The 22,894-nt window shown below is 38.7% G+C and overlaps 1 protein-coding gene across 11 annotated transcripts in view; it reads left to right on the plus strand.

Moving 5' to 3' along the window:
- The window catches only part of ABCC4 (ATP binding cassette subfamily C member 4), a 151,243-nt gene that overhangs the window by 83,364 nt on the left and 44,985 nt on the right, over positions 1-22,894 (plus strand). For 10 of the 11 annotated variants that reach the window (XR_003926537.2, XM_030036475.2, XM_030036476.2 and 7 more), the window contains 2 exons: positions 3,810-3,889; positions 22,645-22,795. Coding sequence is in view for 10 of the 11 variants with exons in the window: in XM_030036475.2 (XP_029892335.1) it covers positions 3,810-3,889; positions 22,645-22,795 (231 nt within the window). In the remaining variant the exon portion in view is untranslated. Of the gene's footprint in view, positions 1-3,809; positions 3,890-8,974; positions 11,116-22,644; positions 22,796-22,894 lie in introns of those variants that run through there. The other variant, XM_041128662.1, reaches the window with a different exon arrangement.

Genomic DNA, 22,894 nt, shown 5'->3' on the forward strand with positions numbered 1-22,894 from the left:
TGACTAAAATGCCGGTTCAGTTATATCCATATGAACAGGATCTGAAATACATCTCCAGGCCTGTGTTTTCTCTTATACAGTCACTGGGATAATATAATTGAAAACCAGCAACAACAAAAAGCGCTTGTGGCTTTGTCGCTTGCTTTTAGCAGTAGAAAAGCATTAATGGTCACTGGATTAACATTACAAAAGGGAGATGTGGACCTCTTAGCAAGAAGCAAGGTATTTTCCTAGGCTTAATGACTTCAGGTGTCATTTTCCAGAATTACTGTGTGCAAACACTAAATAGAACATAAATTATTGTTTTCAGTAACTTGAAAATTCAAAAAAATGAAGTTCTGCTACCAGAAATTCACGTGTATGTTTATTTGGGAAGCGTCTGACTCATGTCCCCACTGTTTAAAGTGCTTTAGTTGTATCAGGTGGACTGTAAAAGGTTCCAGTTTTCAAGGTCTGTCTTTTTGATATACCATTTCTTTTGCTCACTTGTATTTTAGTCAATGTCATTTTACAGAATTAATATATTTACATTTTAAGAGGATTAGGCAGATTAAAAGATGTATTCATGTTTTATTGATAATGTCAGATTAATTTCCACTTTCCTGGTGGCAGCTCGCAGCTCTGTCAAAACACAGTCTGTAAAAACACTGTTATACTTGACAATTTCATAAGGCAATTGCCAAAAATACAGTTTGGGCAATTAATTAGCAGCTCGATTACCAGTGGGTACTAGAGTAGTTGGTGGTTAGTGTATATATGGAAGAGATAGTAAGACCAAAGGACCACCGAGGCTGGCTCAAGTGAGGTAAGTTTTCCTTCATGACCTTGTTCCTCAAAGAACCTTACTGGAAGAGATGTTACTGTGAAGGAGAACATTGCCACAGTCGCTCTTGGTGTGGAGGATGAAGGCAAGCATTCTGCAGCTCTCATTTATATCTATGCTGGCTTTTTACCCCTGAAAGCACTGGGACAGATCTGTCTCATGCTTGCAGCCTAAAGCTCTCCTTGTTGCAACGCTGAAACTTTCTCAGGCAATGGTTGGATGTTGTCACAGCCTTCTGCTGATCTCTTCTCCCTGGTATCCAGCGATACGACTTGTGGTAATGGTCCAAAGCTGCTCCAGGGCAGGTTTAGACTGGACACGAGGAAGCATTTTTTTACTGAGAGGGTGGTCAAACACTGGAACAGGCTTCCTAGAAAGGTGGTCAATGCCCCAAGCCTGTCAGTGTTTAGGAGGCATTTGGACAATGCCCTTAATAACACGCTTTAACTTCTGGTCAGCCCTGAATTGGTCAGGCAGCTGGACTAGATGATCGTTGTAGGTCCCTTCCAACTGAACTGTTCTGTCCTGTTCTATTCTATTCTGTTCTATTCTATTCAAACAATTGCTGGAAAAAACCAAAACCAAAACTCGGACTCAAAATCTGCAAAATTCTTCCTTGAACAACTTTAACGGGTGATTCTTCAATAGAAATCTCAGGGGAGGGAAGTGAGAGCTGAACTCTGAGCCACTGCTGGAACTGAAACAACCCAAGAGTTAAATCGGTTTCAACAGCAAGTGTTTTGTGATGGCCTCTCTCCTCTACCCCTTAAGGCCTTGTCCGTACTGCACAAAATGAGAGTAATCGCAGGACTTTTCCAGGAACAAGTTTGGATGTGCTCTTCCACTTGTTTGTGGGATAAGGGAGATCGTGAAGGCATCGCTTGATTCCTGGAGGTGCCAGCTTTGACCTGACCTGCACTATGGGCATGGAAGGTAGCCAGCCTGAGTAACCTTGCTGCCTCCTGGCAGTGCTGCATGGGATGGCCTTTGCAGTCTGAAACCACTGCAAATGAAACTTAGTTGGGGTTAAAAGCCAAAGGGGGATTCCAAGGCTGAATTAAGGTGGGATTTGCTTGCTACAGGAATGAATAATCCTTTGCCCTCGTGTACAGCTTGTCAGTTGGTGGGTCTCAAAGCGTTTCACGGAGGGGCTCGGCGCTGCCACCTCCCCTCGCTCTGCCCTTCACTCTGTAAGAGAAAGTGAGGTCACTCAGGAGACAAGTGGCAGGGCTGGGAACACATTGCTAATACCCTGAGCCCAATCCGTTATGCCATCTTGTTTCCCTATTCTGTCCCTCCTGGACAGGCCACTAAGGAAAGCCCTGTCAGAAGGAAGCATTTAACCTCTTTGAATGATTTTCCTTTGCCAATGAAGTCTTGCTTCATTCGAAAACAACCTGAAGTGTGGTATTTTGAGATATCAAGAAGTCTTAGCTAAGGCAGGCATGCAGTAGTGCTAGATCACTTTTCCACGACCAGTCTCCGTGTAAGGAAATCACAGGAAAAGGAAACTTAAAAAAAAAAATTGCCTTGGAGTTCCTTCTGATATATCTGCCCCAACATGAACTAAGTGAAAGGGAACACCCCCAGCTGCCATTCCCAGTAGAAACAGATGAAAGAGATTTTGCGGAGTCTTGTGCTGCTATATACCCTTCCTCTCTGTGTGCAAAGCCTAAAAATAGGATGAATCCTACTGTTGTCTGCCTAAGTAACTGCCTTTGGTAGTAAAGTACTGCAGAACAAGCTGTTCACCACCAGTATATCTCTTTGGAGTTGCGTCCCAGGCCTGAGGAGAGGATGTTTTGCATAGTGCTTGGTTTGGAACAAAAATTCCCTTAAAAAAAGAAATCCAACATTACGCAACAAAATTTGTAATTCCAAGGCAGCCATGAACAGAAAACTAGAATGGTGGTTGCTACAGAAGTTACTTCAGTTAATGCTCTTATCTCTGAATTATGTCTCCAACGCACTCCATGGAAACCTTAAACTTAACTACCTTCAGTTTAATGAGCTCCTTTGAAAAGAAAAAAAAAAGTCTTTTGTTGCCAATGCAGTGAATGTGTTTGTACCAGTTAGAAGTAATAATTGAATCAAGATATATGTAGATAAAAAAGCAATGTGAATGCATGCACGGGCATTACACACCTTAGAAAAGGCCAGATTCCCATCCTTAGCGTCGTTTCTTTCCTGGTGAGTAGAGGTATCGATTAATAGTAATCCACTTATGGGTGGCAGCATTGTGACTTCAATTACTAAAGAACTCTCGCTATAACTGATTTTTTTTCACCCAAGTAGAACTTGGTAAAATAGAGAAGTGTAAATGCTTCGCTGACAGCAGATTAAAAGTTGTTTTATTAGCTTTAATAAAGATCAGTATTGTCAAGGTTTTGAATAAGTATAAATGTGTAAGGCTGCATGAACACCATCTATCACAAATTTTATTTCTGAAACACCTGCAATTTGAATCCACGTATAATGGTGGAGGGGTAGGAACAGAAATACTAAAAAGGATCAGTTAGATCAATTATGATCTATCTGGGACATGCATGCACTAGCGAGTTTCAGTCAAGGATAGGAGCAGATTCTGGCTGACTTTACTTGATGAAACTTGCATTAATTTGTCTGAACTGTAAACCTTTACCTGCACATGTTGAGCATATAAAGCATGTGTGTTTCACCTGTTAAATTCCATTGAATGATTATCTTCATAGCCCATTTTAATTTTTTCCTAGCAGTTTAAGTAAAGGTTTTATATTCAGGTGAAAGGTATTTGTAAAAAAGTATTCTTCTTCAAAATATATTGCAGTGGTTGTAAAAGATTCCCTTCACGGTGGTTTCAAAAAGTGTCTCTTTATCTTTAGATTCCAGCTGTTTCCTTTTAATTATTACTAAAGTGGTAAAACATGGTGTGTTTAAGATATTTTGATCTTTTCAGGAATTATATTTACTTTATTTTTCTTTTTCTTCTCCAACCCTGTTTCTGTAGGAAGAATCTTAAATCGTTTCTCCAAAGATATTGGCCACCTGGATGACTTGCTTCCATTGACATTTTTGGACTTCATGCAGGTAATTTGGTTGCTGCTGTCAAAGACTTCTGCACTGCATTCAGATTTTAGATTCCTGTATGCTTTGGTGAAGATCAGCTATTTGTCACAGTTGTAGCTGAGTTGAATGAAAGTACTTGTTTGTGAAAGAAAGGTGCGGTTGAAATTTAATGTGTCAGTAAAAAGCTAACATGAGTAATAACTGGCAGGTAGGAGTGGCTATACACAGCTTGCTATTATGTCAAGATTTCAGTTCATAGTAGCTACATGCTTGGTAAATTGCTCCTGATTTGCCTCCAAGCAATCTGGCAAGCTTATTGCTGTTATAAGAAATATGTCCATAGTAAAGAAACAATCAACTCACATGAAAAGATAGCACAGATTAACCTAATTACGTGTCTACTTCCACAAAGAATCAAATGCTTACCACACCATTTTGGATTAAAATAGGTGTGGCTATTTACAAAGAAAAGATTAGTAGTAATAGGGTGAATATAATAGCCTTAATAGGAACAAGTGAAATAAGTTGCTGCAGACAAGAAAGATGGACAAAGCACTGAGATTTTGATGATGATGAAAGGATAAAGGTTTATATATGACATCAAGGTAATTTTTCTGTTGCAGTTGCTATTAATCCTACTTGTAAAAAAAATTGCAGAAGGATAAAGCTGCCAAAAAAAATGATCGTACTGTATGAAAAGAACAGAATACACAGAATTGTGGAGGCTAGAGAAAGAAATGACTTAGTGGATCAGACCTGTCATGCTCAAGGGAGAAACATTTCTTAAGGTGCTATTGCTAACTTCGTCTCTTAGAGATAACTTATTCAGGATCTAAACCTTGTTTTGACTTCTTTAAAAATAAACCAAATACATTTCAGGTTGAGCAGTTTAATCATGTTGTTAATGCTGAACTCTTGAAAATAGGAAAAAAAAAATATTCCAAGGCATTAGTAAAAACACTTCTTAAGATACAGTTTTTTTCCTAGTTTAGTGAAGTTGTTAAAGTTGAGGTGTGTGTTTGTTTTTCAAAGCATTACAGTGCCACGTGTCATTTTTGGGAAGAACGGAAGGTGATGTATTTTACCTATCAATTAAAGCAATTGGGGTTTTTTTGTGAGTTAGGGAGATGCTTATAGTGGATAATTAAGATTTTGAATTCATGGGCTTTTAAGGCCCGGACAAATTCTTTCCTGAAAGTGCAATATAAACTTCTTTCTATAATATACTACTCATTATCTACTGTTTATACAGATTCCAAATTTTTTTCAGTCTTGTTAACTGTCTCATTAGACAGAATATCTTTCTTTATTTCAGCTCTCTTGGAATAATACATCTGTGCCTTTCTTTTTGGCTGGAAGCTCAGGCTGTCCTGCAATGCTTGTCCTCTCCTCTTAGGGTAGGATTTACATCCACAAAGTCAAACCCATCTCTTGCATAGTGCTCCTCGGCCATTAGACCAAGCACAATGCAGAGGGGTTTGTATTTGCATAGGTTTGTCCCCTTTACAGCAGACCGCACTGCGTATGTTCATACTAGATACTACTCGTGGCCAGAGCATCCTCTGGGTCGTGTGGTCTTGAGATAAAATGATTAACCCTTTTCCTTAGTTCCGTGCATTTACAATAATGCGAGAGTTGTGTTGCAGCCCACTTGCATGGTGTTTTTATAGCAAGAAACTGAGTGGGTGTTTTGCATGCCCTGGCATGTGGTTTAAAGGCATGTGGGGTTGTCTGAGGATGCAAAATTTGCTGGGAAAGTGTTAGAGAAGTCTGCGTAAGCAGAGGGAGCCAAAATTGGTGTGGTCTTGTCCATACTTCCTTTTGGAAGCAGACCCTGAAGCAAACCGTCTTGAGAATTACGCTGTTTTTTTTCTGAGGGAACCATCTGGTTTGCTCCAAAAGAAAGCTAAGGAAGGAGGTAACCTGTATGCACAGCACATACAGAGGACCGAATCATTTACTAGCAGATTGGAAAACCTAGTTATTTGACCAGCCTATAGATACTTTAGGCAGTATATTCTTACCAAAACTTAACTGGTCTGGGATGAAGGAATGAAGGCTGTTGCTCTAGATGTGATTGTTTTCTTCTTTCAAGCTCCTACTGTAAACCACGTTTTGTAAACATTTCTCCTCATGTTGATTACTTTGTGTGTTTCTTTTAAATTGCCTATTGAATAATTTGTCAAATTCTGATGTATTTTAAGTGAAAAGTTTTCCTTTTCAAAAAATAAAGCAGATGTTACATGTCCAGTACACTATTAAAAAGATACTATGTTTCAAAGCTTGCCTGTTCTGTTTGGCATCAGAAAAGAAAAGTTAGGAACTTACTGTTGATTAATAATGCACTGCTATCCATAAGACAAAAGCACTTCCTTCTTGGCAGGTTTTCTAAAACTTACTATTCTCGATCAGCAAGCTTGTTGGTTAGTGGATGCCTTTTGAAATTCAGTAGCAAAGATATATTTATTTCTGAAGAAGCACAGATTTTTTACAAAGGATAGCTGTTATCAATTATGATAGAGATCTTTTGTCACTTGTTTTGTTTTCAGGTGTCTTTTATAAGACTTCCTATAATCCCTTCAGGAAGAAATATTTTCTCCTTTCTAAAAACAGTATTAGCTAAATATAAAAGCTCTGATCCCAGTCATTGTTGTTGATTCTTTGAGAGACATTTCCCAACATTCATTGTTTAAATGGTTGTCAGGAGGAATCAAGTGAAACTTAATAAACAATGCAGTAACTGGTTCATCTCTACTTTGTGTGTAGAAGCTTTTCTTGAGCGGATTTGCATTGAAGAAGTGGTCGTTTTTCTGAGTTATTGCTAGGATCATTGTGAAACATTCCACCCTTTTACTATATTGGCAAGTGAGTGTATAATTTCTGCACAAATAAACACAATGTGATTGGACACCCAAAAACTACAATATGAGCCCATTTAAATACCTATAAATAATAATTAAAATCTACTAGTTTCAAGAATTTCATAATTGCACTGAGTACAGATTTTAAGGCAATGCTAAAAATTGATAATGTTCTTTTTAGAGTGCCTAATAAGATTTATACACTGCACTACAGTCATAATGAGCATGATTAGTACAGACAGCTATACTGGATGAAAATTAATTCCTTGAACTAAAGAGTTGAATTTTTTTACATCTTCCATTGAGTGAATGAAGAAGAAACAGTTCTCTTCAAGACAGTGAATATTACTGTACACTTATTTGTTAAAGCAAAAATAAAAGGTATGTGGCAAGCACAAAAATGCATCATAGACCTTATGTATTCTTCTGAAAACCTGGCCAGATTTTGCAAAACTGTTGCTCTGCAATAGCTCCCAAAGTAGCAACTCTCACTGCATTTAAAGTTTCCTGGCATCCTTTCTTTCTTTGGTTTTTAAGTGCACCAAAATATAGCACAATGTGTCTTTGGAGAGATTGGGGGCAGGAGGGGCAGTCCGCACTAGAAAGAGACAGTCTTTTTTTTTTTTTTTTTTTTTCCTTAACTTAGGAATTTTAACAGCATATGAGACATGTCATGTTAGTGCAGTTGACTATCTTTTTGTAGAAATTACTGCTGTATCCACAAGATTCATAAACAGAAAATAAGTCTCTTTTTTCTATGAGAACACATTTATGGCTACGTTTGACTACATGGCTGTTGAGCAGAACTCAGTGGGTAGATGTGAAGTATACAAACTGAAATGAAACCGAAGGTTAAGTTAGGCCCTTCAGCTGAGACATCTTTAATTGTACATTTACAGTCCAGTTCAAAGCTCATTAAAGGAAAAAATAAACTTTACAGTCTGCAGTCCAAGCCTGGGCCTTATCTTCTGTAATGGATTCTGGCTGGCCATAAGGTTCCATATCAGCTCTCCCAGAAAATAAAATAAAAAGCAATGCTATGTTCACTTTGACACTTATTTAGTGCCATATTTAGTAGGAATAACATGTTTGTAAAATCAGGTAGTACTTCATGTTTGTACGTTGATTCAGATAGGCAAAAAGCTGAATGAATTTGTTTGGTGAAGATGGGGGCGGGGGGTGTGTTTGTGAGCTTGCATATTTTCAATTACTTGCCTCAGTACTGTTGGCCTCCTTAGCCTCAGTTCTGCATCTCGCTTTCTTTTTCCTATCCTGAGTTATGTATTTTTGGCAGGTGTTTTCCAACTAAGTTACAGTCTCCTCAGGTAAAGGACTACTTCTGTGAAGGCCATTACAGCACTTTAAAAGTTTCTAAGAGGATTTAAACGTCTACTTCATTTAGATATATATGCTTTATTTATGCATTTGTTAGTTTAGTCAGAGGGCAGGCCTGACAGCAGCCTCAAGGAGCTACCCAAACGCAAATAATTGCAGAAATGCTTTCTTTAGTTGGTACAAACCTTATCATCCTATAAATAAGTACAAAGGGACTTAAGGAAGTCAGGAGCTATTTAAGATGACTGGGATTTTGTTACTAATTTCTTAGGCTCCTCTGAAAATACCTGCTGATTTACTCAGTGTTAGAACTAACTGTTGTTCCTCCTCCTGCCTTAAGCTCTGTGGGAGTAGAAGGTTCTGTTGATGTGGGCTTCACTGGTAGATGTGGGGCTTGTAGTTTAAAATGTTAAAATACATAGCAATGTCTAGCTCAATGCAGCACTAATAAAACACAGTATAGTAATTTGGGAAAAGGTCAGCCAAGGAGTAGAATAAAGGAATTTAATGAGGAAGTATTAGGAGTTAAGAATCCAATCTATTTAATAGTATTTTATGCACATTCCTAAGTGGCCAGTATTCTGGATGCTATGTTTTTGAGAGCTTGTCAAAGGCTTGTTTTTAGTACCGGAATCTTAAGATAGATCTGCAGAGGCTTAACATCTTTAAACTGTGGTCTCAGGTGACTCAGGATGAGTTCCCAAACAGATAAACCACTGGTTGAAAAGTATATCTATAAACCGATTGAATACATAGGATGGTGAAGTAAATTTCAGTAAATTTCTTTTGGGTTTGTTAATTATTATGATAAATTCTAAAGGGGTGTTTTTGTCTGTAGTTTCTTGCCCTTTTAATTCTTCGGTGATCTTACTACCTGTTAACAGAGTTGATTTTCTGCTTTATTTTCTAGTGAATTTGAGTAACAATGTGATGGCCCCTTCATTTTGATTTCTTACCCTATGTTGGATTGAGGGGGGAAAAAAAAATCATGATCTGTTTTGTTTCTAGAGAACACTGTGAACATGTGAACTATCTGCAGCTGCCCTTGGAAAAGGGCAGTGATTTATTGAGGAAAACTGAATTGCAAAACCTTTTTCCTCCCCAAAATCAACAGCTTGACTGAGTTTAAATAACTGACTTTTCATATCCTTTCATCACACACAAAGACCTAATCCTGAGACTACTTGAGCCACCAATGTAGGCTGTGGCTGAGACCACCACTGAATGTGCCATTCCCTTCTCACCACACACAAAACACATTGACTGCAGCTTTATGAAGTGAAAATGCTGAAGGAAAATGTGAAGGAGGTGTCCACAGTCATTTCTTTAAAAAAAAAAAAAAAAAAAAAAAAAAAAGAAAGAAAAGAAAAAAAGAAAGAAAGAAAAAAAAGCTGCTGCATCTGGATATTAGGAACAAAAAGTGCCTCAGACTGGAATAATAGCTTGGGTCACTTGCTTTCGTATGTGCACGAGAGTGGAACTGCCGTTCCTTGTTTCAGTACCACTGACCCCTGCATTTTAGTGTGTGAAGATGTCAGGGAAAGTGTGTAGAAGGAATTCCAGGATCTTTTAGTTTAACAATGATGTTGTTATTTTGTGATTTCTGTAAGAGGTGGGGTTCTGGGGGGGTTTGTTGTGTTGTGTTTTTCCAGTTTAGCCAGGTTTTGTATGTATGCATGTGTGAGTTTTAAGAGGTATTTTTATTCATTAAAGAATAGTTCTTTCTGGGTGTTTGCATGTGTGCATAAATATGTTGTGAGAAAATAACTAGTGGTGGGATCTATGTTAAATGTCAGCATATTCTCTTTAGCCTGATACGTAGAGCAGGCTTGTATCTTGGGAGACACCTTTTGGTTTCCCTTCTGCTGAATCCTGGTAGTTTTGCTTGATGGGTAGATCACAAGATTCTGCAGCTGTGCTGAGGTTTAAATGAAAAATAAATACATTAAAAACAGTTGCCTGTTGGCACTTAACTACTGAAGTCTCACGGAACTTTTTTCTCTGTGGAACTGATGTTCTAACTGTACATTCCCAAGATGCATACTGCAGTGCATCTTGCTAGTGCATAATGAAAGACCAATTAAAACTTAAAGAAAAATAGTAAAGGTATATATTTTTTCATTGGTTTCTTTTGAAGCTCTGATTTCAGAAAAGGTTGAAATGATTGTTATGATAAAAAGCTAATTTCTGATATAGTCATTTGATATTTGTATGTGCTTTCAGTTTTGCTATTTTCTTTGAAATAAAAAGGGGTTATACACTGTGTTGTTAAAAACAAACAAACAAAAAGCTGTCCATCCTGCCTGCCTGGTCATCATCATCCCACACACACCCCCCACTCGCCCCAGCCCCCCAAAAAAGAGGGGTGGGAGGTTGAGGAGGAAGAGGAAGCTTGGGTTGCATTTGTGTCTCCAAGACCAACGTGCAGGTGCTGTGAGTTTAGCACAGACACTTGTCTAAATAATGCAGTTCTTTATTGACCTTTCATTTCTCTGTCCTTGAATGCCTTGATTGTTAAATCCCAGTAGCCAATTAGTCTTGTTGATGGTGACCAGCAGTGGAGATAATCTATGCCAAAGCTATTGCTGGTCTTTACTCTGTACGTGTCATTGCGTTCCTTTGAATGTAAGGATGAGTGTCTTGCATCATACAGACTGCATATTTACTCAAATTGATGGTATGCATATAGGATAGAATGTGTAAAGTCTGGTGTCACTGCTAATAGGCAGATTCCTGTTTATACACGGACCTCAGTTTTCTAGGGAAGGCTAAAGGTCTGTTCTTACTATAGCGGTCATATGTAATCCAGCCCAATCCTTTCCCTCACCCCATTTTTTTTTTTCCTATTTACATTCGTATGTAGAATTTTTATAAGAATAGATATGCAAGTCATTCTCCACGTATTAGTGTCAAGGCAACAGATATTGCAGTAACAAAACTTAATTTCTGTGGGAACATCATGTAACTTTTTTATATTTTAGTGTTTGTATTTACTTAGTATTAATGAGATTGAAGATGTTAACCCCTTATCTAACATGGGAAAGATGATGAAATCGCATTTCTCAGTATTATTTTATTACCTACCTTTTTGTTATTTTCCTTCCTTGCGTCTCCTTTGCTACTTTCCCAATTTTCTTGTTCTTCTTAATTATTTTCCTTTTAGTTTTTATACTTCTCCATTTATATAGTAAATGTAGATAACACTTTTGTCACTGGGCTGTACTTTCCATTTTCTCAATGAAATTTGGAATACTGGTGTTTTAAATATAATACTTGGAAAAATAAAGCTAGATTTCACTTAGTGGAATTCTATCTTCTCTATTTCTTTTTCTAGAGCATGTGAGCATTGTGAGATGCAGTCTTCCTCTTCATTTCTCTAACATTTTGAGCAGATTGTGGCTTAGTGGTAGGAAGACAAAAATGTAGTTGTGCTTGCAGTATTTTGGTATGTTGGTCTGAAACCTGTAAATACAAAATTTCAATCAGGTTTAAATCGGCTTTTCTCCAGATTACCTTCTCTGTTTTATCAGATTACTCTCAATACATTTTCAGCTACTAGAAAACAGGATAGTTGTATGGAAGTCCAGTGATGTGCCCCTGTTCTGTGTGGTTTGGAAATTTCTCCCCTTTTGGTTAAGGTAGCATTAGTAAAAGTTCCAGAGAGAGATTCCATTTGTCTGGGGCTCTTTATATCTGTTGGAAGGTGTTTTCTTGTTTGCTTTTCTTACTGTGAAAGAGGGCAAAGAAATACTCTGATGTAGGTGAACTTAGGTTCTGCAGTTTTCTCCTTTTCTTTTTTGGTCCATCTTTGCTTTTGGTGCCAATGCGGGAATTTTTATTATTATTATTTATAGGTATTTATCTGACCTTTTAAGCATTATTGCAACCTTTCACATCTATAGCTCAAACTGATGATTATTTTTAAGACTTCTAAAGATCATTAACATTTCTAACACTTCACAGTAGCTAGAAATCTTTTTAATTCTGCTGTCAATCATAGAGTGTAACAATCCTGTTCCAAATGGTGATAAGTACAAATCTTCTGGATTGCCTTAAACTACTGATATACTATAGATAGGACAATGTGTGCTTACGAACAAATTAGGATTTTACTGTTCGGCAAAAGGACTGGAGATTGCACTTTTGATTCAAGAAGGAAGGAGAAACTTGGAGGTAATTTGAATTACTAAGCCATATAGCCGGCGTGTGTGTGTGTGTGTGTGTTAAATCACTATGCATATTTATGCCCAAAACAAACATGTGGGACAAGGAATTATCTTTAGCAAAAAAGACTGCATCTCATAGAAATGTGCTGCCAGGGTTATGTCTGCATCTCATGCAGAACATAAGAACTTTTTTCTTGCTGAAGCTGATACCATGGCTGCCTGGTGAACTCTGCAGCTGATTTGAAAACTCCAGACAAGTTTGTTCTTCAAAAGATAGAGGCTGCAGTGTAGGCAGTTTTATACAGCAAAAGATGAGAGTTTAGCTGGGAACTGAATGTCACATGTCTTTGGGAAGCTTATATCTCTTTGTGTTACATCTATGTTACAGGATAGTTTTATATCATTTAAAAAAATTGATTCATTTGGATTGCACTCTTGAAATAGGAGAAATTTGTGTGTTAAGAAAGGCTCTTTCAAGGGCTCAATAATAGCTATTCCTGCACTGTGGAAGAATAGGATGCTGAGCGATTGCATTTTCTTCCACAATCATGTCCCTAAATCTTTTTTTCTTTCTGTTTTTCTTACTGGATTTTAAAATCAGTCTAATGTTTAAATAAGCAGAGCTCTCTAACTAAGAAAGTCACTCATATGCTAAAATACTGGGTTTAGGTCTTCCCTTCTAAAACTGAAAACGTGCTGGCTTTGGTACCCGATTCAGTTGTCCATCCTTCTGTTAAACATAACATAATACTGAGAAAAATATTTTTTCATTTCCCTCACTGATAGAAAGTCTGGTTTGTGGGGTCAGACCTGGTATCAGTTACTTTGGCAAGTGTGTCTTTGTTGATCATTTGTGATAATAAACTTCTGGAAAGTCTTCCTGATGGTCTTGGAGCATATTTGTAATAAATTATGAATGAGCATGCACTTACCACAGTAAATAACGTTTGTTCTCTGCCAAGGAAGTTTCTTTTTACTTCTTCAGATGCCACTGGGTTCTGTACCTACAGAGAATGGCTGAAGTGGGTGAAACCTGATGGCAGTGGCGAGAGGCTGGTGCTGATGAGTTTAAATACAGGTTGCTTGAAAGCGTCAGGCTGCTATTAAGCTTCGTGGAGCTGAATGATCACTGAATAGAATGTAGTACTGAAGAATTATGAGTCAAGAGTTTATTTTGAATAGGAAAGTAGAATTTTATAGCCTTATCAGAGTGGCAAAGCTCTGGGGAAGTTAGGAAAAAACCCAGAGACAGGCTAAAAAGCATTTTTTGCATATCTGCTATGAAAGAGTGCGACCAGAAAAGAACAGAAGGTAGTTTTATTTCTTAGGATATCTGACGCTGTAGTCCTTAATATTTTTCATAGTTTCCGTTTAACTGGGGCAGAGGGGCCGCTGTGGAACTTAGAGAAATATGAGTAGTACTTCAATCTACCTAAAAATAAATACATGAATAGTGTATTTTAAATAGGAAAAAAAAAAAAAAGAACAAACAGTAAAATGCTTAAAAGCTTGTAATTGCTCTAAGGCTGAAGAGCTGCGTTACTGAAGAACTGATACTCTTTTTAACAGAAGAGCCCATAGTTCAAATGTAGCACAAAGCTTTTAAAGTTGTTGAAAGACCCAGAATTGACTTCTGGCAAAACAATTAGACTTGGCTGAGCAGAAAAGGTCATGCAGTTGAAAATGAGGTATTCTTGGGGAGGGCACGGGGCTGCTCTGGCATTGTGGCCATGAGGGACGAGAGGCCTGAGGCAGGAAAGTCCATATAGCTCAAAGACAGCGTTTGCAAAACTGCAGTGTATGGGGCAGCGGCATCATCTGTGGTAAGCAAAATTGTGCCAGACATTTGGAAGAACTGGGAAAAAATGTGCACAGCGTGGATGAAAAGGTTATGATAACATCATCATTAGCTCAGAGGAATTCCTCACAGGAACAGCAGACAGTATTTTAGCAAATAAGTTAATGGGCTAGACCATAAGAACACTAAATAATGGCATGCAGGGTCGTAGCAGTGGTCTGTCTAGGCCAGTGGTCTTTCTCCAGCAGTAGCAATAGGAGATGCTGTTTGGAGAGAGCATGAGAACCTGGCTGCTTTCTGTGGGCCATTCCCTGTTTAGTACCTCAGCATTCACAGTTTTGTACTGGGAGTGTCAAAAGGCCTATCTGTTCCCAGTCCTTCTACTGTCCATTTTTTTGCATTATTTTGTATCGGCTTGTAAGATCTGCCTCGTGCTATCTAATAGCCTGAAAGCAGTGAGATATTTGTTGATTTTTTTTTTTTTTTAATTTTGTTCTATGTATATGTGTCCCTTCAATGGAAAGAAAGCAATAATTATCACTGAAAGAAAACCTGCTTTTAGAAGGGTTGTAAGTGGGGTAAGACAGAGGACAAGTTTTGGTGAATCAGCCTCTGCTGATAAAGTGCTAAAGATAGGAGCAAAGAACAAAGTAGGAAATAAACCATTTGTAGTAGTTCTAAAGAGAAAAGTACCCATTGTTGAATCAAATGTTTTGATTTCATCAGGATCTCTGCTCAGTGGGGCTGTCTTGGGCTTATACAGCTAGGGAAAAGTTTTGGAAATGGCTTCTAAGAGGTAGGAGGGGAGCAGAAATTGTCAAGCCATTCTTTATTTTCCTTTAAAAATATCGGATATTTGGCAGCAGAGAGTGATAGAGGAGAGATAAAAAAGCATTGCTCTGGGGATCTTGAAGCAAGTGGAACAGCCAAAAAAGTGACCACGCTTGGTGATGGTGGGGGATATTGGAGTCACAAACCCCCTAAATTAATATAATAATTTATTAATTAATATATAAAATTAATATAATGGAAAGGGATGCTTTCCGCTACCTGAGAAGAAGGGTAGCTCTGGGAGGGTTGGGTAGTGCTAGACGTTTTCCTGTATTGTTTCAGGCAGGTTCTGGCAAGAGCTGTTGAGAAAGCAAAGCATGTGTGTATGCGTGTTCTATGCTCTCTGATTAATGCTGTTTCCTCAAGGTACCATGTAAAGTTCTGCTTGGCATCTGAGGTGTTCCACAGGAAGATACAACATATTTGTCATGGTACAAAGAGCACTATAGTTTTTGTGAATAGTTGTTGTGTGTGTGCCTTTTTTTCATGGGAGAACAACAGTGTAAGAATATAGCCAGGGACTGTGAACATTTACAGGAGAAGATGATGGCAAACTTAGCACTGCTGAACAACAAAACGTATTAACTTCCTATATCATTTTTATAGGGAGATCAGAATAAAGTTATAACTAACTCCCTATAACTTCAAGAAGAGGACCTCTCACTTTTATATCGATCCTTATTGCAAAGTTGTGCCTTGCTGCCCAAATCACTGAGAACACGTGTGCAGAAGTGCCTAGTGGGCACAAGGTGCAATAGAAGAAAAGCTTTTGAGAAAATCAAATTAAAGGTGCTCCTTGAGTTTTTACTGCTTATAAATAGAAAAATACATTGTCCACAGACATTTACAAGAATGGGTGTTGGCACTGTCCTTTTTTGTGTGACAGTATTGGTTTCCCTGCAGAGTGGGTATGAACAGGAGCTGCATGTAGAGATGCATAAGTAGAGGCCATAGCTTTGGCTCTGATAAAAGTTTGTTTTTTCATGGAAAATCTGTATTAGCTGGAAGTAACTTACTACTGTGGCCAAAGGGCCCTGGCAGCTAACTTCTTAGATGAGTGAAGATAATTTATTATAAAAAGGAAAATAACCTCTATATGATGTAGAAATGTAATGCGGAGTTTTAAAGGATGAGTATTTTGAGTGTCTGGCAGAATCACAAAGTCCAGAGCTTGATTATGCATCTGTTTCTAAAGCATCAATATCTGGAAGTCTCAGATAACATACGGACTGTGTTTTTTGAGAACTGCTATTGGGATCGAGACCTGCATAAGATAGTTAAGCCTCTTGGCCCAGGGTGCCCAGAAAGCCTATTTCTAGCCCTTGTTGTAGGGTAAGAGATTATTCATGATAGGATGCTGCTTAAATACAACAGAATGGTGGCAGTGCCAATGTATTAAAGAAAACGCCGTTTTTATTATAAGGTCACTTGTTGAAGAACAATTGGACACAGTTCGCCATGATCTCAAGCAAATATTAAGGTTTCTCACTTAATGGCAAAATGCATGCCAAGTCAAATGAATGAGCATGTTGGTGGCACAGAAAACATTTGCCCTGAGGAGCTAAGTATATGCTTGTTCACTTGGAAAAAAAATGATCCAGAAAGTTTATCTTATAGAGACAAGAACAAATAGAAAGTACTAGCATTAAGGATACGATTGGGAATTCTGAATATATTTCTGTGGTCTATCTGGCACATGTATTCAGTCCATTTGCAGTGACATGGATTTAGTTAGGTAACCTCTTGTCAACTAATTGCAAATAGCAGGATTCAGAGGAGGAGAGGGTGTCTCGCAGAAGATAGGATGAGCTTGCTGGTTTTGAAGCCTTTTGAGCTGACAGTATTTAGTTCTTACTTTTTTCTTTCACTCAGTTTATCTGAAATTAAAATTTTCATTTCTTTCCCAGCTGTGCCTTTTTTTCCCCCTCTCAGTGCATTGGTTTTCTTGTCTTTATATTCCCAATTTTCTAGTGGATGCACATTTTCCTAAAGCTGAATTAACACTGACTGAGAGCTGTCATTCCTGTCAAAGATTGCTGTCACTGGTTGCTTCAGAAAAGGACGATGTCTGAGATGTCTTTTAAATGTTGGAGTTATGTGCAACACTTTTTCTCCTGTACTCATAAGTCTTCGTTGCTTTTTCTCTCAAGACAAATCTGTTCCTGACAGTTTGATGCAAGCAATAGTATAAACAGCCATATGTACTTTTTTAACCAGTTCTGAAAGAAAACCCATAAATTTTATTAAAAAGGTAGTTTAAAGACAAGATTACACGCCTCAACTCGGCCACTTGGAGTAAAATGAAGTAGAGCTGTTTACGTACTAGGATTATGGTACAAAGGTAAAGGGTTTCTATTTTAATGTTTCTTGGTTTTTTTGTAATAAAGGAGAAAAAACACAAAAAATCTACGTTGTGGTTCAATATGCTGCTCTGGATACAGCTGGCTTGAGTGAAGTGTTTATCGCTCTGATCTGCTCATTGCAATGTCTTCTCCCCAGGCAAGATTGTCCTCTGGTGTGCCAATGTAACCAGCCGCCTGTATAGTTGTGCTTTAAGAGAGCTGCAGGACAGTCAGTCCAAACAGGCTGGTTTGAAAAAGCATGTTTAAAAAAAAAAAAAAAGGCGTTTGAGGAAAAAGAAGATGTCAGAACTGGATTAGGGATTGATTGTGCATGCAGTTATTTGGCAGAGCCTATGAGGAAATAATTGTAGTCAGGGGGGGGGGGAGGAGGAGGAGGAAGGGTGATGCCAAGCAAGTACGAACAGAGTGGGGTTTTGTAGTTTCTTGACCTGGCTTTTCTTCAGATGGCACAGCCTGACTGAGAGTGTCCTAAGTTAATGCACTTAAGGTTGAAACTTGAAATCCAGGATATGTACCGTTGCTATTAGGAAATTAGTATGGCTTCATGGCACTGTCCATGAGCTAATATAAGCCTTGGGAGTGAATATTGGGGTCCAGGGAATGGGAGTTGGGGGCAGGAGCAGGATAGGTGTGTTTGACTTCTGCTTAAATATTGGTATAAACTGGTCCTGGAACACTGTAGTTCTTGGGTGGGATTTGACCACAGATTCAGTCATCAAAATTTAGGTATCTGCTTGTTGGGCTTTAGATGCTTACTTTGCTCTAGTCAGAGGGCATCTAGTCAATGTGCTTAGTGGACTCTAGAGAAATATTCAACCATAGGGTCACTAGGTATCCACTTAAAGGTTAGATGAAACACTTTCTAAACTTCTAAACTAGGGCAGGAGTTTCATGATGTAGGTCACATGTAGACTCCCACATTCACGTTTCTGATTCTCAGATCCCATCCCTTGGGCTCCACTCGTTCATTAGAGATCCTACCAGGTCACCAGCTACAAGTCCAGAATGGTGTGATTCCTATGGTAGTAGGTCCTGTATCATAGCTGTCATACCCATGTGGATGACTTGGCATCACAAATCACACTAGGAACTTACACAGACGCACAACTGCATGATACCTCTTATGCTTATATTTTATAAGAGTTGCTGAAATACATTGTAAGGTCCATTTAAAAACAAAACCAAAAAACCACAAAACTTTTTTGAATTACGGAAGAAAATGGAAGACCTCAAAAATCTGACTCTGTTGAGCTCAGTAGAGAGAAGACAGAGAAGTATTTTATAGGTACGTTCACAAAGAGATAAAGGACTCTTAAGCAAAGTGCCAGAAGACCTGAGGGGTTCAAAATGGGGTTCTACATGAAAGCCAGGTGCCTTCTTCAAGCACTTAAGCCAAACATGAAATATCGAGCTCAGGGGGTAACTGATATGGAAGGGTAGACGTTCTTATGAGACATCTTGAACTCTAAATCTTGCTTTTGCATTTTTGTCCTGTCAAGTTTATTAAATGACCTCAAATGGCTTGCAATTTGTTGTAAGATTTCTAACATAATATAAATGCTATAGTTTCTGCAACAAAGGGAAAGGCTTATAGCTTGTGATATATGTATGGCTTATAGCTTGTAATTCCCATGTTTTTCCAGATTTTTGGTTTTTTCTTACTGTTTCTTTACCTCACATCAAATGCTTTTCTATTGTGTGGTTGTGGTACAAAAATACCTTGTGCTTCCTAGATCAAGACCTGTTTGAGATTAGAAACTCCAAGATATCACTCTCAGCACCTGTAAGAATTATGAATATGTAGGTCACCAGAAGATGAAGGGAAAGCACGTTTCGCAAGTGAATGTGCTGATCAGAGCATTCACTTCCCCAGAGGGTTATAGGAGGGGATGCTTGCTCCAGTAAGACGGGAGATTTCTTGAGGAAGAAGAAGCCACAGTGAATGGAATGACTGACCAAAGCATGAGGGAAGTCTCTCAGGACTCTTGCAAGCTAGAGGATGACTCCCAATAGAAACAGCACGTGCTTTTCTGTACTCTAGGGATAGAGTATGTGCAGTCTCGGAGTGGGAGATTCTTCTTTCACCAGGGAAACTGAAGTAAATTTGAAGGTGGACATTGGACAATAGGGCTCAATTTGGAAGCAAATTAGATTTTTCCGTCCAGGTCTTTTCAGTCTCGGTAGCCTGTGCATCTCTTGTCTTTTGTGTAGGGTGGCCTTGTTTCGAATACTGTGCAGATAGCTATAAAATGTAATTAATGAGCTCCTTTTTTTTTTTTTTTGAATTTGGCTATTGTTTTCTGTGTAGTCATTACAGAAGACTTTTAAATGCTGAAATTAAGAAGTACAGTAAAAGATGCTGGTTTTATAGGCCATATTTCTTTTATGTAGGGAAATCTTGCCTGCTTAGCCTTTTGATGCAATTTTCAATTGTAAGCTGATTCTGCTAGACAAGGTCTAGATACCCAGTCCTGAGCATTTCTTGCTATGCAAACTGAATACCTAGCTCGCTGCTTTTCTCCAGAGAGGAGAGCAGTCAGCCTACTCGTGTTATCGTTATCGTCAGCCTGCTGATTATCTCGGGTCCTCCAGCTTGCACGCAGTGAGTCTACTAGAAGTTGGCGCAGTCTCCAGCTGAAGAGCTTAGTTGTCTCTTGTGAAACTCGGGAGCTAGAACCTTTGCCTTACCTCACGCTGTAACTACATGATTACAGTCTGCAAATGGTTGTGTCTGGCTTTCAGACTACTTCATTAAGAGTTAATTTATATGCAAGTTTGGTTTTCCAAAAACACAACACACATGACTGATCCACCCTATCATAAATTTTTATAATGATAAGGTGGTGCAGGCTCATCTAAAATTCCTTCCAAAGGCGGTGTCAGATTTTTACTTTAGTCATCCTAACCATCTTTTCCTTCCCTGTATTTTTGCCGTAGCAAGGCTTTGTTTACATGAGCTGGATCCTAATAGTTCTACTCCCACTCCCACCCCCACTGGCACTTTGCAACATATTGTAGATTATCATCACTAAAAATTCAGTTTGGCTTTTTTATTTTTGATTAAGAAGCGTTTATTTTCCTCGGAATTCTTTTCCTTGAAGCAGCTTTCCTCAACGCTTCACTTCAGGTTTGCAGCTGATGGTGAGGAGACAGAAGTACTTCAGAAACTGCTTTTTGTGACTGTCTAGCAGGTGATGGAGGGAGAAGGGGAAGGCAGCCGGCGTATAAAGCAGATCTGGGAGTGAGTTGTCAGAAGGAAGGAAAGGACTTCAATCTCCAATTTGGCCAAATTTGCCAGTGACGATGGACGTGAGGGAGCCTTTAGAAATTAGCTAGCGTGTGGATGGCTGACAGGCTTGGCAGAGACAATGAGCAGTACTAGGGAAAACAGCGATCTAGACAGGAGAAAATTTGAAGGAGGTCAGGAATCTTGATTTCCTTTCTCCTCATCCTACGATAAAAACGAAATATGCTTACGGGGTTTTAAAGAATGCCAGAGAAGTAGAAGGTAGAGAAGGGCTGACGGCAGTGCTGGTGAGGAGTCAGGGTGCTTTGTTTTGCTTTTTTGCTGACATAACCGTGTGCGTAATTGATCCAAGTGAAATACTGTGCACCCTCGCTGCCACCTTACCTCCTTGTGATGAAATCTAGGTAAAATGTTTGCAATCTACTGTATGTATCTAGAAGGTCAAACAACATGATGCCATCAACACCTTAACCCACAGATGAGCAGTGTAGTGGTAATGCAGCTTCCCTTAGAGCTCCTACCCTATACCTACCCTATAGCTATTTTCCTTAATAGATTTATAAGACCCTATAATGTGCTTTCACGATCTATGACATGCAAGGCTGTCCCACTGATAAGTCTTCCATCATGAGCTAAGATCACGCCTAGAGCTGAAGACTAAATTGTGCTGACTCATGCAGTCATAATGCGTAAGGTGTGGGGGTTTGTCAGGTGAAATTAGGGTAAAGTCAGAGAAGCCTCGAGAAAAAAACATATGTAGGGGAAAAGGTTGTGCTGTATTTTGGCTTTAGAGCGGAGCTGGGGACAACTTAAGAGTAAGTGCAGTAGTGTTTCATAGGCATTTCCATTCAAAGTTTGAAAATCCAGGTAGCTCTCTGGTATCCGACCTTAGCTTACGTGTTGCTTAACTTTTCCAAGTCGAAGCACAGATAAAGGGATGGAGCCCTTTTTGCTGTAAGACATGCATTCTCGGGACCCAATGGTCACTAATGCATTTTTGGCATCCAAAAATCAGGCAGCCACAAAATTAATCTGGAATCTACTTGTGTGTCATATGTGGTGATGAAGGTGGCTCCTCTACAGTCCATAAAATGGAGACTTTTTAGAAAATATTGTCATTTCCAAGGAATTTGTTAATGAAAATAATACAGGAATTTAGTGTCGAGCTAGAATTTCAGTTGTCTGGGTTTTGCACAGGGTGGGTTTCTTTTTTTATGGGTTCCCCCCCCCCCCCCCCCCCCCTTTTTTTAAGGAGCAGATGGGCACACCTTGACTTCAGTATGCCAGGACTCCAGCCATACATACATGCACACCCAGCTGGTGTTCTGAAATAAATTTGTGTGCAGATAACGCTTTTCATAGTGTGTTCAAACCGAAAGTTTGATGTGAAGTGGTCTGCAGGAAATGGGAGACTTAATTCAGAAAGCTGGGCCAGGATCCACTGACCTAAGCAACAAAGCTTCATTCCACATTATGACTAGTTTTCTAAGAGTAAATTCAGGTTTAGCCGCGCTGTTCATCTCATACTCTGAAGTAAACCTGGTAAAACTAGCTTCTTATGACACTTCTTGCAGGGTTTAACAATTTCTTCTTATTTGTAACATTTCCCAATGCAACCCTTTGGGAAGAGAAAGCTCACTTTCTCTGATACTGGGTTTTCTTTCTAAATAGGACAAAGCTGTTTTTAGGAAAAAGTTACGAGCCTCTGCAGAAAGTAGCTCTTCCAACTGTCAAGCCTTTCAACTGAAAGTCAGTCTTTCAACAGTTTCTTTTTACCTGGATTGAAAAAAACCATATCCCTGATTCACTAGATAGTTGGGGTCCATTAAAGATTAGTTGTCTGTTTCATTAACCATCTATTACTTTGTTACAGCAGTCACAGAATAGTCCACAAAGACAATAATGTTCTGTCAAGCAGTTTTGTAAAGACATTTCGACCAAGTAATGCAGAAGAAAACCATAAACTGCACAATTAGTCAAATTAGGTATTACTGTAAATTCTTCAAGTTGCTTAAAAATAGATGTCGCTCATATGTTATACAGTGCATCCGCTCTTAAATTTGGTAGTTATGTTTAAATATTTAAGTGTTTCAATAGTGTTAAATAGTTTTATACTTGTCCTAAATTAAATTCTTCTGGCAAAGAGTGTTTTATTTTGTTTCTATTGTGTTGCAGACTCTCCTACAGATTTTTGGTGTGGTGGCTGTGGCTGTGGCAGTGATTCCTTGGATACTCATCCCCTTAATTCCACTATTTATTCTTTTCATTTTCCTTCGACGATATTTCTTAGACACTTCAAGAGATATTAAACGTCTAGAATCCACAAGTATGTAGTTTGGCGGGACTTAATGTTAGTTTGAACCCTGCTTATTATTATGTGAAATACTAGTATTTTATAGACAATCCATCAAAGTTTTTTTTTCTT

This window comes from Aquila chrysaetos, chromosome 14 (assembly GCF_900496995.4).
Source record: "Aquila chrysaetos chrysaetos chromosome 14, bAquChr1.4, whole genome shotgun sequence".
Taxonomy (NCBI): Eukaryota; Metazoa; Chordata; class Aves; order Accipitriformes; family Accipitridae; genus Aquila; species Aquila chrysaetos.